Raw genomic sequence first — 12,783 nt, forward strand, 5'->3', positions numbered from 1 at the left:
TGTACCTGAGATGTCGTTCTGGGGGCTGAAGAATAGCCCTGGACTGCTGTGAAGACTTGCATTGAAGGTATATATCTCATGCTATCCTGTAAAGAGTATGCTGTGTTCCTTGCCTTGCATTCTTTTGCAAAACTGAGTAAACTGATGAGTGGGTGGCCTTTCTGGGTCTTAAGAGTGTGATTATCTAGCTGAACCCAAAACTACGGTTGCTGGTCAGAGTGATTATTGCAGTATAGGGCCTTAGAAGTGGGATAGACTTTTAGACCTTGACTCAGTGTGCCAAGGGATTATGAGATAAAAAAGAATGGGTAGAGAAGTACTAATGGGACATTATACCTGCGTAGGGTTTAGGGGGTAGGGTGGGGCAGTTTGGGAGGGGAGCTGGTCCACTTTTGATTTAATGGTAGAAGCTATTATTTAAGGAAATCTTCATGCTTAGGGTTGTATATTTGTACCATCTGCACTTGCATGATCCTAAGAGTGAGTGCACTCTTAAATTTTGTACTCTAGGTACCTCATTTGCCTCACCCTAGTCCTGGCTCTGAGTTTTGAGTGAGAATGTTCTTCTGGAAGGGGCAGATGAAGACTGGAGTGAGTTAATTTGTGCTGAGAGGATAAGTGTCCGTTTCCCTCACCCAGCGAGGCCATTTGGAGCCGGCTCATACTGGTTGACTGTAGCTGACAGTAGCTGACTGTAGGCATATACTGTTCCCTATTCCTCAAACATCAAAGTAGCTTAATATTGGCCATGATTGAGAGTTACACCATAGACATCAGCAAACACTGCAAATCAGGACCTTCATTCTCCAGCTCAGAAACTGCTCAATTTTATCAGCACATGATAGGCAGGAATCCAGCTGCAGCTAGGCTGACAAAATGATACCACTTTTGGTGCTCCTGATTCTTTCAATCACATGCCATTTGTAGAGGCGTTGGTTATATACAAGCCCTGGCTGCAGTAGCTACTGTAAGCCAATCAATCACTGGTATCTGATTGATGGACAGAGGTGGGCAATGGAACCCACAGAGTCCATGTTTGTGAGTAGGATTATGATGAACAAAAAGGCTGGAGCCATTGGGTTGATGCAGAATGAGCCAGGGCTCAGACCTGAGTGGGAACGTGCATCATGAGCCCAGCATGAGGAAGGGGGATAAGAATGGCCACACTCCTGTGAGCTTGCCCAGAAAGTCAGGTAGAGGCTACCCAGTAGGTTAATGTTCAAACCAGCCACAAGAGAAAACCTTTGTGGAGGCTCACGTGTGCTGTTTGTTAGGAGGGCTCTGACAAATTCAAGCCCCTGCACTTGATTGTATCGCTTTAATGCGGAACTGGAGTCTAACCAGTGTCCTCTGCTGCCATCTGTAGATAACTAACGGAAACTCAGGATCAAACACTCCCTGAAGTGATCATTAAAGTTAGGCTGTTTGAAACACTATGAAGGATAATAACTAGGAGTTTTAAAAATTCAAGCCAAGAGGATATAATCAGAACTTTATTCCATTGTGACTAAATATAACTCTAGATGAAAAAAGGCAGTATCTCTAAAAGTGTTAAAAATATACTATACTAATTTTGTTGTACTAACACAGTCCTTTTTGTTACTTTTTAAAACTTGCTTATGATTTCCAAGATAAAAATGTGTGTTGGCCTTACAAAAGCTAGTTAGCTAAAGAAAATAGTTCAGTTGGTTAGGAGGTAGAGAGAATATCAGTGTCCCATTAGATAATACAATTCCTGGTGGTCAAAGATAGTCATATTAATCCAAGATTATGGGAGTGAACTGTTAGTAAATGGTAACAAAACCTTTGATCATTCTTCATGGGAAAATTACCACAAGTTAACCTTCTTCTACACTGTTTTCCTAGAAAGCTTGTTAAAAGTAGAATGTCAGCTATATAATCAAGCTACTTTCCTTATTGTTAAAAACGATCCCATTAGAAAACTGCCCTTAGATTGAGAGGGCTGTAGATGAATTATAAATACCTGGTAGGAAGCCTTAGCTTTGGGATTCCATACACTTTACAATGCAGATATAATGTGGTTTGTTGGAAGAAAACTTACAATCAGAAAAAAAGTGGAGCATATATCATCCCCTGAACTCTGATTGTTTTACTGAACAGGCTGGGTATCGATCATCTGGCATTTTGGACAGTGTTTCTCTAGAGAGGGGCCAGACTGTATACAGGTAAAATATATTCTACATATTAATAGAGTCATGGGGGCAGGGAAAGTCAACATTCCCAGGCTGGAAAAGTAATCTGGTTAGAAGAGCAGAGCCACTGGGCTCCAGTGGCTGGAGCCTGTTTTGCTGAGCTAACTCACACCTGTTAAGCCGCCTGTCTGCCAAGCCATCAAAAGGAATAACTAAGATGAACCCACATGGCTATCCAGATTTATTTCTTACAAGTCCACCCTTTGTACTTGAGGGCTTATGAAATATTAAGTACCTTCAGTGATTCTGATAGACACTCTTTTTTAGCCTTCCCGGGAAATAACGAAGTTTCTGTGCTGTTGTCTGGGACTGGGGAGTCAGTAGGATTCTGTATGGATAGGCCAGATAGGAAGTGACATATCCATCACCATGAGAAATGCACATTATGAATCAATGCCCAGAACCTTTGGAAAGCTATTCAGACTGTTTATTCCATATTTATAGGAAAATGGAGAACTCTTCATCACCAACGTCCTCCAGACTTTCACCCCCCAGACTTGTTTATGCTGATTGTATTAGTCAAGGTTCGGCCAGAGGAATTGAATCAGTTGCAAGGAATTGGCTTGCATGATTGTATGGTCTGACAAGACAAGTCTGAAATCCATAGGTCAGGCTGTCAGGAAGGGCAGGTTGGAACACCTGGGAAATGAGCTGAAGCTGCTTTCCACAGGCAGAGTTTCTTCTTTTGGGAAGCCTAAGCTCTTAAGGCCTTTCAACTGCTTGAATCAGGCCCACCAGATTTTCTTGAATAATCTCCCTTACGTAAAGTTAACTGATTATAGATTTTAATCCCATCACAAAATGCCTTCAAGGCAACAACTACATTAATGTTTGATTGAATAACTGGGGACTGTATCTTAGACAAGTTGACACATAAAACTGACCCTCACACCTATATTATCCATCACTGTATAACAAATTACTCTAAAATTTGGTGGCTAAAACAACATTTATTGTCTCATAGTTGCTGTGGGTCAGGAATCTGGGTGCAGTGTAGCTGAGTCTTTTGACTCTGCATCTCTCCCAAGGTAGCAGTCATCATAAGACTTGACTGGGGAAGATCTGCTTCCCGGTTACTCACATGGCTGATGGCAGGAATCTGTTCCTTATAGGTTGTTGACTAAAGCCTTCATTCTTCATGAGCTGTTGGCTGGATGCCTCACTTGTTCCTAACTACATAGGCCACTCCGTAGAGTATCTCGCAGCATGGCAGCTTTCTTCATCAAAGTGAGGAAGAGAGAGAGCCAGAGGGAGTAACCACAAGTCACAGTCTTTTGCAAGCCTAATCACAGAAGTGACATCTCATCATTGTTGCTATATTGCTTGCTAGAAGCAGGTTGCTAGGTTCAGTCTACACTTAAAAGGAGAGGATTACATAAGGGTGTGACTATTAGGAGGCAGGATCATTGGGAGCCATGTCAGAAGCTGCCTACCATAATCCCAACCCATTATTGTCTGTCATCCTCCTCTTGAGGATGACCCAAATTGGCTGTCCTCTTTCCATAATGATAAGCTCTGTGATAACCTCTGCAGGCAGAGGAGAGTAGCCACAGAACCACTGGAAGCAAAGTCAGCATCCCATTTCATATACTAGTGTTTTTGATCTGATCAGTATGATATGTCTATCTTTTTGCTGAGGTCATGTGAAATATATATTCATTTACTGAAGTAAAAAATACTATATGAATATCCATCCATCCACTGAGGTCACAAGTATACCCACACAAGCATATCCATGGTGCTTGGGAACTCAGCCAAGACGGAAGTTAACATCATCGTGTACAACTTACAAAAAGCTGAAGACAGCCAGTCTGTTTCATTGCTTGTTCTTTCAGAGGATTTCTCTTTTTCTTTTAATTGAGAGTAGTTCCTATGCTGAAGAAGATAGATAACTAATAGTTTCTAGAACTGTTTTTAAAAATTCCTTGTGTAGCCAAATGCCTGATAGCCTCAGGGTACCATCCAGATTCTTACAGATTTGTGCCATTTCCTGGACCAGTAGAAACTGGACCCAGTCACCTGGATTCTTGGTTCAAACTCCACAGGATGAGCAGGATTTGAGAGCAAGTTGTAGAGGAAGATTTCATAGTGAAGCCAGGCCTCTCAGGGACCTCCACCCCCATCTTAGATGGAGAGGTTCATCCTCAGATAGCTGAACTTCCAGATGAGGTCAGTGAGTTAGCCAGGCTTGGAGAAGAGAATATATGATATATAGACCTTCATGTGACATTCTGGGAAGCCCTTCATGGCTCATGCTGGCACCAAATCTAAACACCCTCTCACTGAATTTCTTGCCTTAACCATTGCTGGGCAGGCTAGCAGATTCCCTTATGTATGTCAGGTCTCAGGGGTGTCACTGCAGCACTCACGACTTTTTTCTAGGGCATCACAAGCAAGAAGACCTCCTAGGGCCTTATAGAGGTATACCATTTGATGACCTGTTCCTCTTCTCCAAGAATTGTGAATTTCCTTACATACAGATCCGTGTTCTGGGGCAGAACAACTTTATTTCTCTGTATGAATGTAAAAGATATTTGTTCATATATTCAAGATTCTTGAAGATCTGATTGAGATTCTTTGTTCCTCGTAGATAGCAATTGTCATGGTAAAGGGATAGGTTAGCTGTTGAGAAGGACATTTCATATCTGGAGAGAGGATTAATTAAACAGACAGATAAATTTTCTCCTAATTTTTGCAGACTAATCATAGAATAGGATCATACCATGTTAGCTTTTGGATGGAAATTTGAAGGTCATTTGAAGCAGTCTCTCAGTAAAAGATACAGATAAGGAAACTGAATTCCAGAAATGTTAGATGTTTTATTTAGATCTACTACTGTTTGGTGACTGTACTATGAATATAAAAATGTATTTTGTGTATGTATTTATTTATTTTTACTGGAAGTACTGGGGATTGAACCCAGGACCTTGTGCAGGCTAGCACCTACGCTACCACTGAGCTGTACCCTCCCAACAAAAATGTAATTTGCTTCCCACTAAATTATAAGTCTGACAGACTAGGAGCTGACAGATTAGATTACCAACAGCCATAGACTAATTTGAAATCTTTAGTAGGGTAGATTGTGTCTAACTAATAAAGCTTTATCTTTATGTTTCAGGACTGAAAACTGCAAATTGTGTTGAGAACATGGGTAAGATATGCTTTCACGTTCTGTCTCTGTAATGGGAACTTTATCAGTGTTATTTCTCACAGGTATAGGTCGGGGCCACTCCACCACACTGTCATACTGTCTGCCAAAATTTTCTCAAGGCTGAGTTATGCCTCTGCTACTACCTTTTCAGGTGAGGGTGCAGGAGCCTCCCACCCCAGCCTTGCCTGTGGCTGTCCTCTAAAACAGTACAATTGTCTTGGGCATGCAGGGGCCATGCCAGTCTGGCCCTAGCTTATCATTACAGGAGCTTAAGGACTCCTGAGTACCCTTACTTGACCCCTGTGTACAGAACTAGACTCTCATTCCTGTGTTTGGACATGTTGGGAAGTAGTATTTGGGAGACTGATGAAGGAATAGAGTAAATAGGGCTCAAGGGGAAGGAATGGTAACATGGCCTGTCTTGGCTTTCTCAGGGAAAACAGGAGGGTGTAACTGAAAATAGTCTCTCTCAGAGGACCACGGGGAAGACTTGGGACGATAAACAAGAATTCTCCGACTATTAAGGAGCAGCATTATCAAATTAGACCCAACAGATTTCAACCAGAGTTGACAGAAAACGGCTTGGCATGATACATGCTTTGGGTGGATCCTTTTGAAGATTTCCTTATTAAAAAGTTTGAAAATAAGGGTCCATTTCTAGCTGTCTTCCTGGCTAGTTTTTCTATGAATTCTTCTTCAGATAATTAAAATGAATCTACATCCATTTGTTTTTGAGATGGAAATTTTATATTTCTCATATTGCCATATTTTGCATGTATCCTGAATGTAAGCTAACTCAAATCTTTATTATTAATAAGCACTTTAAAATAGCCTGAACCTGACATTCACATCTGTGTATAGTACTATGTAATGAAAACATATTTGTATTTCAGAATATTTTCAACCTATCTATGTCTACAATCCTGGTAAGAATGCTCTAATTTTTAAAAATAATCCTTATGTGGATATTTAATAGCTCTTTCCTGCTCAGCAAATCAATTCTTAGCTGAAGAAAAAGAGTACTTTGTACAAATGAAGGAGTAACATGGCAGATGTAAGAGGGGGAAAAAGAATCTATTCTGGGGAAATTTACCTCCCTGCAAATGAGAGAGTTGGCTCTCTGGAGAACTGAACAACATGGAAACATTCTGAGAAATAAAGTTAGTCAGACTTGAAGAGCTAGTTGTTCTTGACAGGTTTGAAGCCTCTTATATATAGTTCTGTATTCAGTTATTGAGATTAGCCTGTGTGACACCAAACATTCAGATGAAAGTAGAATTGGTCATTTGCCTCTCTGAAATAACCTGATGTTTGGTATCATTTAACTAAAACATCTGGGTGATTAGATGCTTTTTTCCCCTTACAATAAGTTTCCACTTACAGTAATATGGCCCAAATCATTTCTTTGCATTTAAGTTCCTTATTTTGTATTTGGCCCATGTAGTTACAATAGGTTTTTCCTTATTGAAGAGAGAAAAGAGTCTGGCCTTTCCTTAAGCATGCAGTTTATTTGATGTTTGGAAGATATTTCCTGTCCTGATGTGAAACATTTCATGCCCCTGAGGACTTGCTTAGTAACACTTCTTACTGACCCAGTGCAGCCACAAGTTTTACTAGTCACTTTACAAGGACTTCAACTAGTCCTTCAAGACAGACATTTTTCTAGCTTGTGGAGACCCCTGCGAAACTCGTTATACGTGATAGTTTTTCTTAGTAGGAGGAGCCAGAGGAGTGTTCAGCCCAATTAGCCAAAGTGCATTTAGACTGTGGCTGACACTTAAATTTAGTAGCATATTTTACTGGATGTATCAAGTGGATATTTATGCCATATTACCTGAAAATAGTTTTGCTATAACTGTGGTAACCCCCAATTACTTTATTCTATTGTTGAAACTGGTAAGTTTCTTTTTTTAACTTAGATGAGAAAAACCAGAAGCTTGAAGACCCTGGTAAGACATTTTCATAAACTCTTGGGGCTTAACATTTGCCAGGCTGCTCCCTTAGGGGCGAGAGCAATTGGGCAGGGCATGGTAATACCAAGTGGGAAGAAGGCAAGACGCACCTTAGCTTACCAGCTTGGTATATTTTGGTATATCAGAGACCCTCCTGAGTTCCAGATAGACCTCTTCATAAGGACAACATAGTAGCTCTCTCTGAGTCTCCGTCTAACGATCCATAGGTCACCCAGCAAAGCAGTTAGACAAGACATGAGGAACGTTCCGAAAAACCTGTTATTTTCTGCTTTATGCTGCTACGTGTTACATGGATAGAAGGTGTAACTGATTATTCCACAAACAATAGTAACCTAGGATGTCCCTCAGAGGCATAAAAAATGGTATTTTTTTCTAAGTTATAATGACTTTATATATGTATATGTATTTCTGTTTCTAACAATCTGAGTAACGGATGCTATTAGCTATATCTATTTGATTATTTAGTATGTTCCAAAGTATGATGCATTCCCAAGGTTTTTTTGTCTTTTAAAAATTACATTCTTCAAGGGTGCTGGGACGGAAACACTCATAAATTACTTGTGAGACTATAAGCTGGAACTTTTTTGGAGGACAGTTTCTATAGTATGTATCAGTAGCCTTAAAAATATCCATACCATGCATGACTGGGACATTGTGCTCTACACCAGAAATTGACACATTATAACTGACTGTACTTCAATTAAAAAAAAATCCATACCTTGTAACCTAGCAACACTTTTAAATATTTGTCCTAAGGAAATAAACATAAAAATTTGTGTATGAAATATGTACAGAAATGTTTATGCAGTGTTATGGTAGCCAAAATTGATAAACAATGTTAGTGTTCAACAGTTGAGTATTGTTAAATAAATTACATTCGTATTATGAAACACCAACCAACTTAAAAGCCATGTTTTTGAAAAGTATTTAAAGATATGAGAGGGGGGAGGGTATAGTTCAAGTGGTAGAGCACATGCTTAGCATGCACAAGGTCCTGGGTTCAATCCCCAGTACTGCCTGTAAACATAAATAAATAAACCTAATTACCTCCTCCTCCCCCCCAAAAACACTAAAAAACATATGAGAAAGCAGTTATAATACAATGGCAATGAAAATAGAATATAAAATAGCATATGGAGTATAATATCAACTTTATTTTAAAATGTCAAAAGGTACAAACTTCCAGTTATAAATAAGTACAGGGGATATAATGTACAACATGACTATAGTTACCATTGCTGTATGGTTATTGTTAAGAGAATAGATCCTAAGAGTTCTTACCGCAAGGGGAAAAATTTTTTTTCTTTCTTTTTTTTTAATCTCTGTGAGATGCTGGATGTTAACTAAACTTATTGTGATAATTATTTCACAATATATGTAAATCAAGTTATTATGCTGTACACCTTGAATTATACAGTGTTGTATGTCAGTTATATCTCAATAAAATGGGGAAATGCTAAAAAATGTATATGTGCATATACATATAGCAAAGAGGCTGAAAGGAAATATACCAAAATATTAAGAATGAGTAGCTCTGATATCTGAGATTATGAGTAATTTTTAATAATATCCTGTGTTTCCTCTAATTTACTGTAATTATATTACTTACATAATCAAGAAGTTTTATTTTTAAAAAATAAATCATGACAAATGTAGATCCTAGTCTTTGGGCTGAATATTAAAACAAAACAAAAACAAGAGCTTATTTTGCTTAAGCTAGGAGAGATCCTGGGTCACTAGTCATAATTCTCACCATAATTCAGCTACCAATGGGTTAAATCATCTTCTCTTTTACCCTGTTCCCTGCCATTTCTCAAAGCTTTCAGAGTTTTGCACTGTAAATAGCCATATAAATATAAACTTAAAATTTCAAGCTGATTGCATTCATCACTAAATAATTCTTTTTTTTTATCTTTAGGAATGAAAAACCAGGAGTCCACCGACTTACCTGGTAAGTGATCTTTTACTCACTCTCTGAGACCAGCTGCAAGGTTAGAAGGACACACAAGGACTCCTAGAACGAGGGACATAACTGGCATGGAGAGGTCGAGGAATGGGTTAAGCCAAAACAGAGGGACTCTAGCTGTTGAGACCTTATTGTATCCCATGCAGTAATGTGCCAAGCGCTTTTATGATGTATCACCTTTAATCATCACTTACTACAAACCTACAAGGTGTTTCTTTTGCATAAATAAGGAAATGAAGGTCAGCGGGATTAAGCCTTCCCAATCATAGAGCTCGTAACTATAATGACACTAGAACTAAACCAAGCAGAGTCTTAGACCCAATACTGTTTCATTTAAAATCCAGTGTACTAGGACTGCCTTAGGAAAATAAGGTTGGAGAGATGTAGGCCACATCATGAAGTTTTTGAAATCCAGCATAAGGAGTTTGGGTTTTGTCCAGTTAGAGAATGAAGAGCAATTGAAAGGTGTTTTTGTTGTTACTGCTTTCTTTTTCCTTTTTTTTTTTTTTTAAGAGTTAAAGATGGGAGAGGTATAGACAAAAGGGAGTATTAACAATGCAAGATAATTGATTAACACTAACCAGTAATTCATTTCTGTCTTTAGGTATGAAGGGCCAAGAAGCCACCCAAATACCTGGTAAGACAGTTTTATTTACTCTGTGGGCTCAAGTGTGAGATGAGAAAGATTCTTCCAGGTATTAAAGAGAATATTGTCATGAGACTGTTATTCAGTAGTATTTCCTTTACAGCTGCCTGCCAGTCGTTTTACAAAGATTTAGCTGGGGAAGAGAGTAGAAAAAGTGCCGTTCCTCCCTAGTGTTTATGTGTTTCTGGAGCAGGAAAGTTAGCTTTATTGGGGGCATGGCTGAAGGCAAGGCTGCTGGGACCTGGATGAATGCAGTCCAGCCTTAGATTCCACAGCTAAAGGTTCTCAATAGAAACTTCAGCTTCGTGCAGAAGCTGTTAGCATTGGCTAACATCGCGGCATCTAGGATCTCCAGGTAATTAAACATAGTATTCTCCTGCTTAGAGGCAGACTCAGTGAGGCGCCATGGCAGAAGGCTCCTGAGCTTGCTGTGGATTTGCACAGTGAGGGTTCATGTAGCCAGAACTTTTAAGTAAAAAGCCAAAAACTACAGTACAGTGGGACCCTTGGCATTTACATCACTTGAGCTCATCAGACAAGAAAGAGTTTGGAAATTGTACTCACTGGAGCAAAGTTCAAGTCACTAAAAATTTCTTTCTCGTTTAGGAGTGAAAATTCCAGAAACTTTTTCATTACCTGGTAAGCAGTGTTAGGCGTGTGAGAAAGGAAGCTGCCAGTTTGGGGAGTACAGACATAGTTGTCACCATTAGATACACAGGGGCGGCTAAGTACTTTGCACAAGATCACATAAGTGAGTGAAGGACCCAAGTCTCTTAACTTAGGACCAAATACCTATTCCTTAAGACTTGTGGTTCCTCAACTGTTTTTCCAGGATATTTATCATGGTAGATGTAATCTACCTTTAAGAGATAACCATGAAAACAGGTATTTTAAAAAGTGTCACTGAGGGCAAGGCCTTTGAGGGGCCATGAGTGTCTATGGTCAGAGAAACTGAACAGTGTGACTCCCGTCAAGTTCCTCAAGAGCCTCAGAACTTACGCTTACAGGAGATGGAAAAAAAAGGCCCTCAAACTTAATTTTTTTTCCTGAGACAAGAAGTTTAAAAAAAAAAGTGGACATGATCCAACATTTTACCAGAGAGCTATGGACAGTAATAAGTAATAACACTTCTCTGTGCCTCAGAATTGTCATCCTTTAAACGTGGCTAACGCATGTTACCCTTACCTTATGGAAATATCTTAAGGATTATAAAAACACAGAATCTCAGGGTGCAGTCCCCCATCCAGTGCTTAAATCCTTTCTCCCCAGTTCATGTAGTGTTTTGAAATAATTTTTGGTAGGTTTTGTTATTTTGCAATCATCATCTGTTAAGTAATTTAGATTTTTGGCATCTGCTAAATTACATCCATTCATATAGTGCTGAGCTTTGCCTCACATTGCTGTCTTTGGATCCTGCATGGTGTGTGCAGAAACAGCAGTTCCCAGTTTATTATCTAAAGCCCTGACAGGCCCAGAAGAGGTTCCAGCAACACTTTTATATTCACCCAGATACTGTGAACTGACGGACTGATGTGGCCACAGCTTTGAAGTGAACCTCTAATGACACCCATGACAATTTGTGTGTACCACATCTCTAGCTCGCTGGACCTGAGTTTGACACCTTACTAGGCACACAGGTTGTCTGAAAGGCAGCTGCTGTGGAGTATGGGGGATGAGCATGGGCTGTGTAGACAGACAGACCCAGCTTCTTCTCTCCTCTGCCATTTCTTCTGGGTTACTTTGTATAAGTTACCTCAGTTTTCTGCACCTCTGCTTCCATGTCTGAAAATGAAGAAAACTTCTGTCTTGCAGGGCTGATTAAAGTCCTAATGAGATAAAGTACTTGCAAAATGAATGGTGCTTTAAAATAGTAGTAAATGTTAGCTGCCTTTATTACTATCTGAAAATCTCTTTCTCATTTAGGAACAAAAATGTTACAACCGGATGAAAAACCTGGTAATAAATTCTTTACTAGGGGTGGAGGCACCGTCGGGTACTGAGTCCTTTACCATAATCATTTAGTTCAGTCTTAAGAGGTCTGGGGAGAGGACACTTGAGCTGTACAGCTTCTAACATCCCAGTCTGCAAGCCAGAGGCGGAAAACTTGAGAACTCCTTTCAGTGTGAGCAGTAGATTGCTATTATGGCTCTTTGGGCCAAACAGAGAAGGCACTTGACCTGAAACTGGAGCAGTTGGCTTCCAGCTGCATCTGATTCCTCCAGAATGGGGCAGAAATAGCATCATGAGAGAGGTGTGTGTGAGAACCATGCAGCGTGGACCATCCGTTCTGTGCTCCTCGCTGCACTCTCCATGTCCTCCAGCAAAAGGGCCACTCAGTTTTGCTGAGACTATTCTGTATGGTGCCCTCTCCTAGAAAGCTGTGTGTAGTGCAGGCTTTTTTAAAGGTGGTGTCAAAACATTTACACAGGATCTCATACAATCCAATGAGAGAAATACTGTTATCACCATTTCAGAAATGAAGACATGGAATATAGCAATGTTAAAGAACCTGTAAAAGGCTAGAATGAGACAGTCAGGACTCAAGCTTTTCAAGTTTTGTTTATTTTTTTGTCCCATGACACCAGTCTTCCAGCCAGATTTAGTTATAAAAATACACTTCTAATCTGGGCTCCCAGAAGTGGCATTTGGCCTCACATCCATCAAAATATGGCAATATTGTAATATTTCAATGCTAAGCACACACTTGGAGGTAGAATAGCATAGTAATTAAGCAGACATTTTGAAATCAGGCATTGCTACCACTGATTACCTTTGTGACTTTATGCAAGTTTTGGGGAACATCTGTTTAATATGGATAACTCTGCTACCTACGA

At 39.7% G+C, this 12,783-nt stretch overlaps 1 protein-coding gene across 15 annotated transcripts in view; it reads left to right on the forward strand.

The window, feature by feature from the left end:
- The window catches only part of ART3 (ADP-ribosyltransferase 3 (inactive)), a 57,596-nt gene that overhangs the window by 42,380 nt on the left and 2,433 nt on the right, over positions 1-12,783 (forward strand). For 4 of the 15 annotated variants that reach the window (XM_045506174.2, XM_010969308.3, XM_010969307.3 and 1 more), the window contains 7 exons: positions 5,332-5,364; positions 6,258-6,290; positions 7,284-7,313; positions 9,256-9,288; positions 9,908-9,940; positions 10,556-10,588; positions 11,873-11,905. In XM_045506174.2, the coding sequence (XP_045362130.1) occupies positions 5,332-5,364; positions 6,258-6,290; positions 7,284-7,313; positions 9,256-9,288; positions 9,908-9,940; positions 10,556-10,588; positions 11,873-11,905 (228 nt within the window). The remainder of the gene's footprint in view (positions 1-5,331; positions 5,365-6,257; positions 6,291-7,283; positions 7,314-9,255; positions 9,289-9,907; positions 9,941-10,555; positions 10,589-11,872; positions 11,906-12,783) is intronic. The other 11 variants (XM_045506180.2, XM_045506182.2, XM_045506184.2 and 8 more) reach the window with 8 other exon arrangements.

The sequence above is a fragment of the Camelus bactrianus genome, chromosome 2 (assembly GCF_048773025.1).
Source record: "Camelus bactrianus isolate YW-2024 breed Bactrian camel chromosome 2, ASM4877302v1, whole genome shotgun sequence".
Taxonomy (NCBI): domain Eukaryota; kingdom Metazoa; phylum Chordata; class Mammalia; order Artiodactyla; family Camelidae; genus Camelus; species Camelus bactrianus.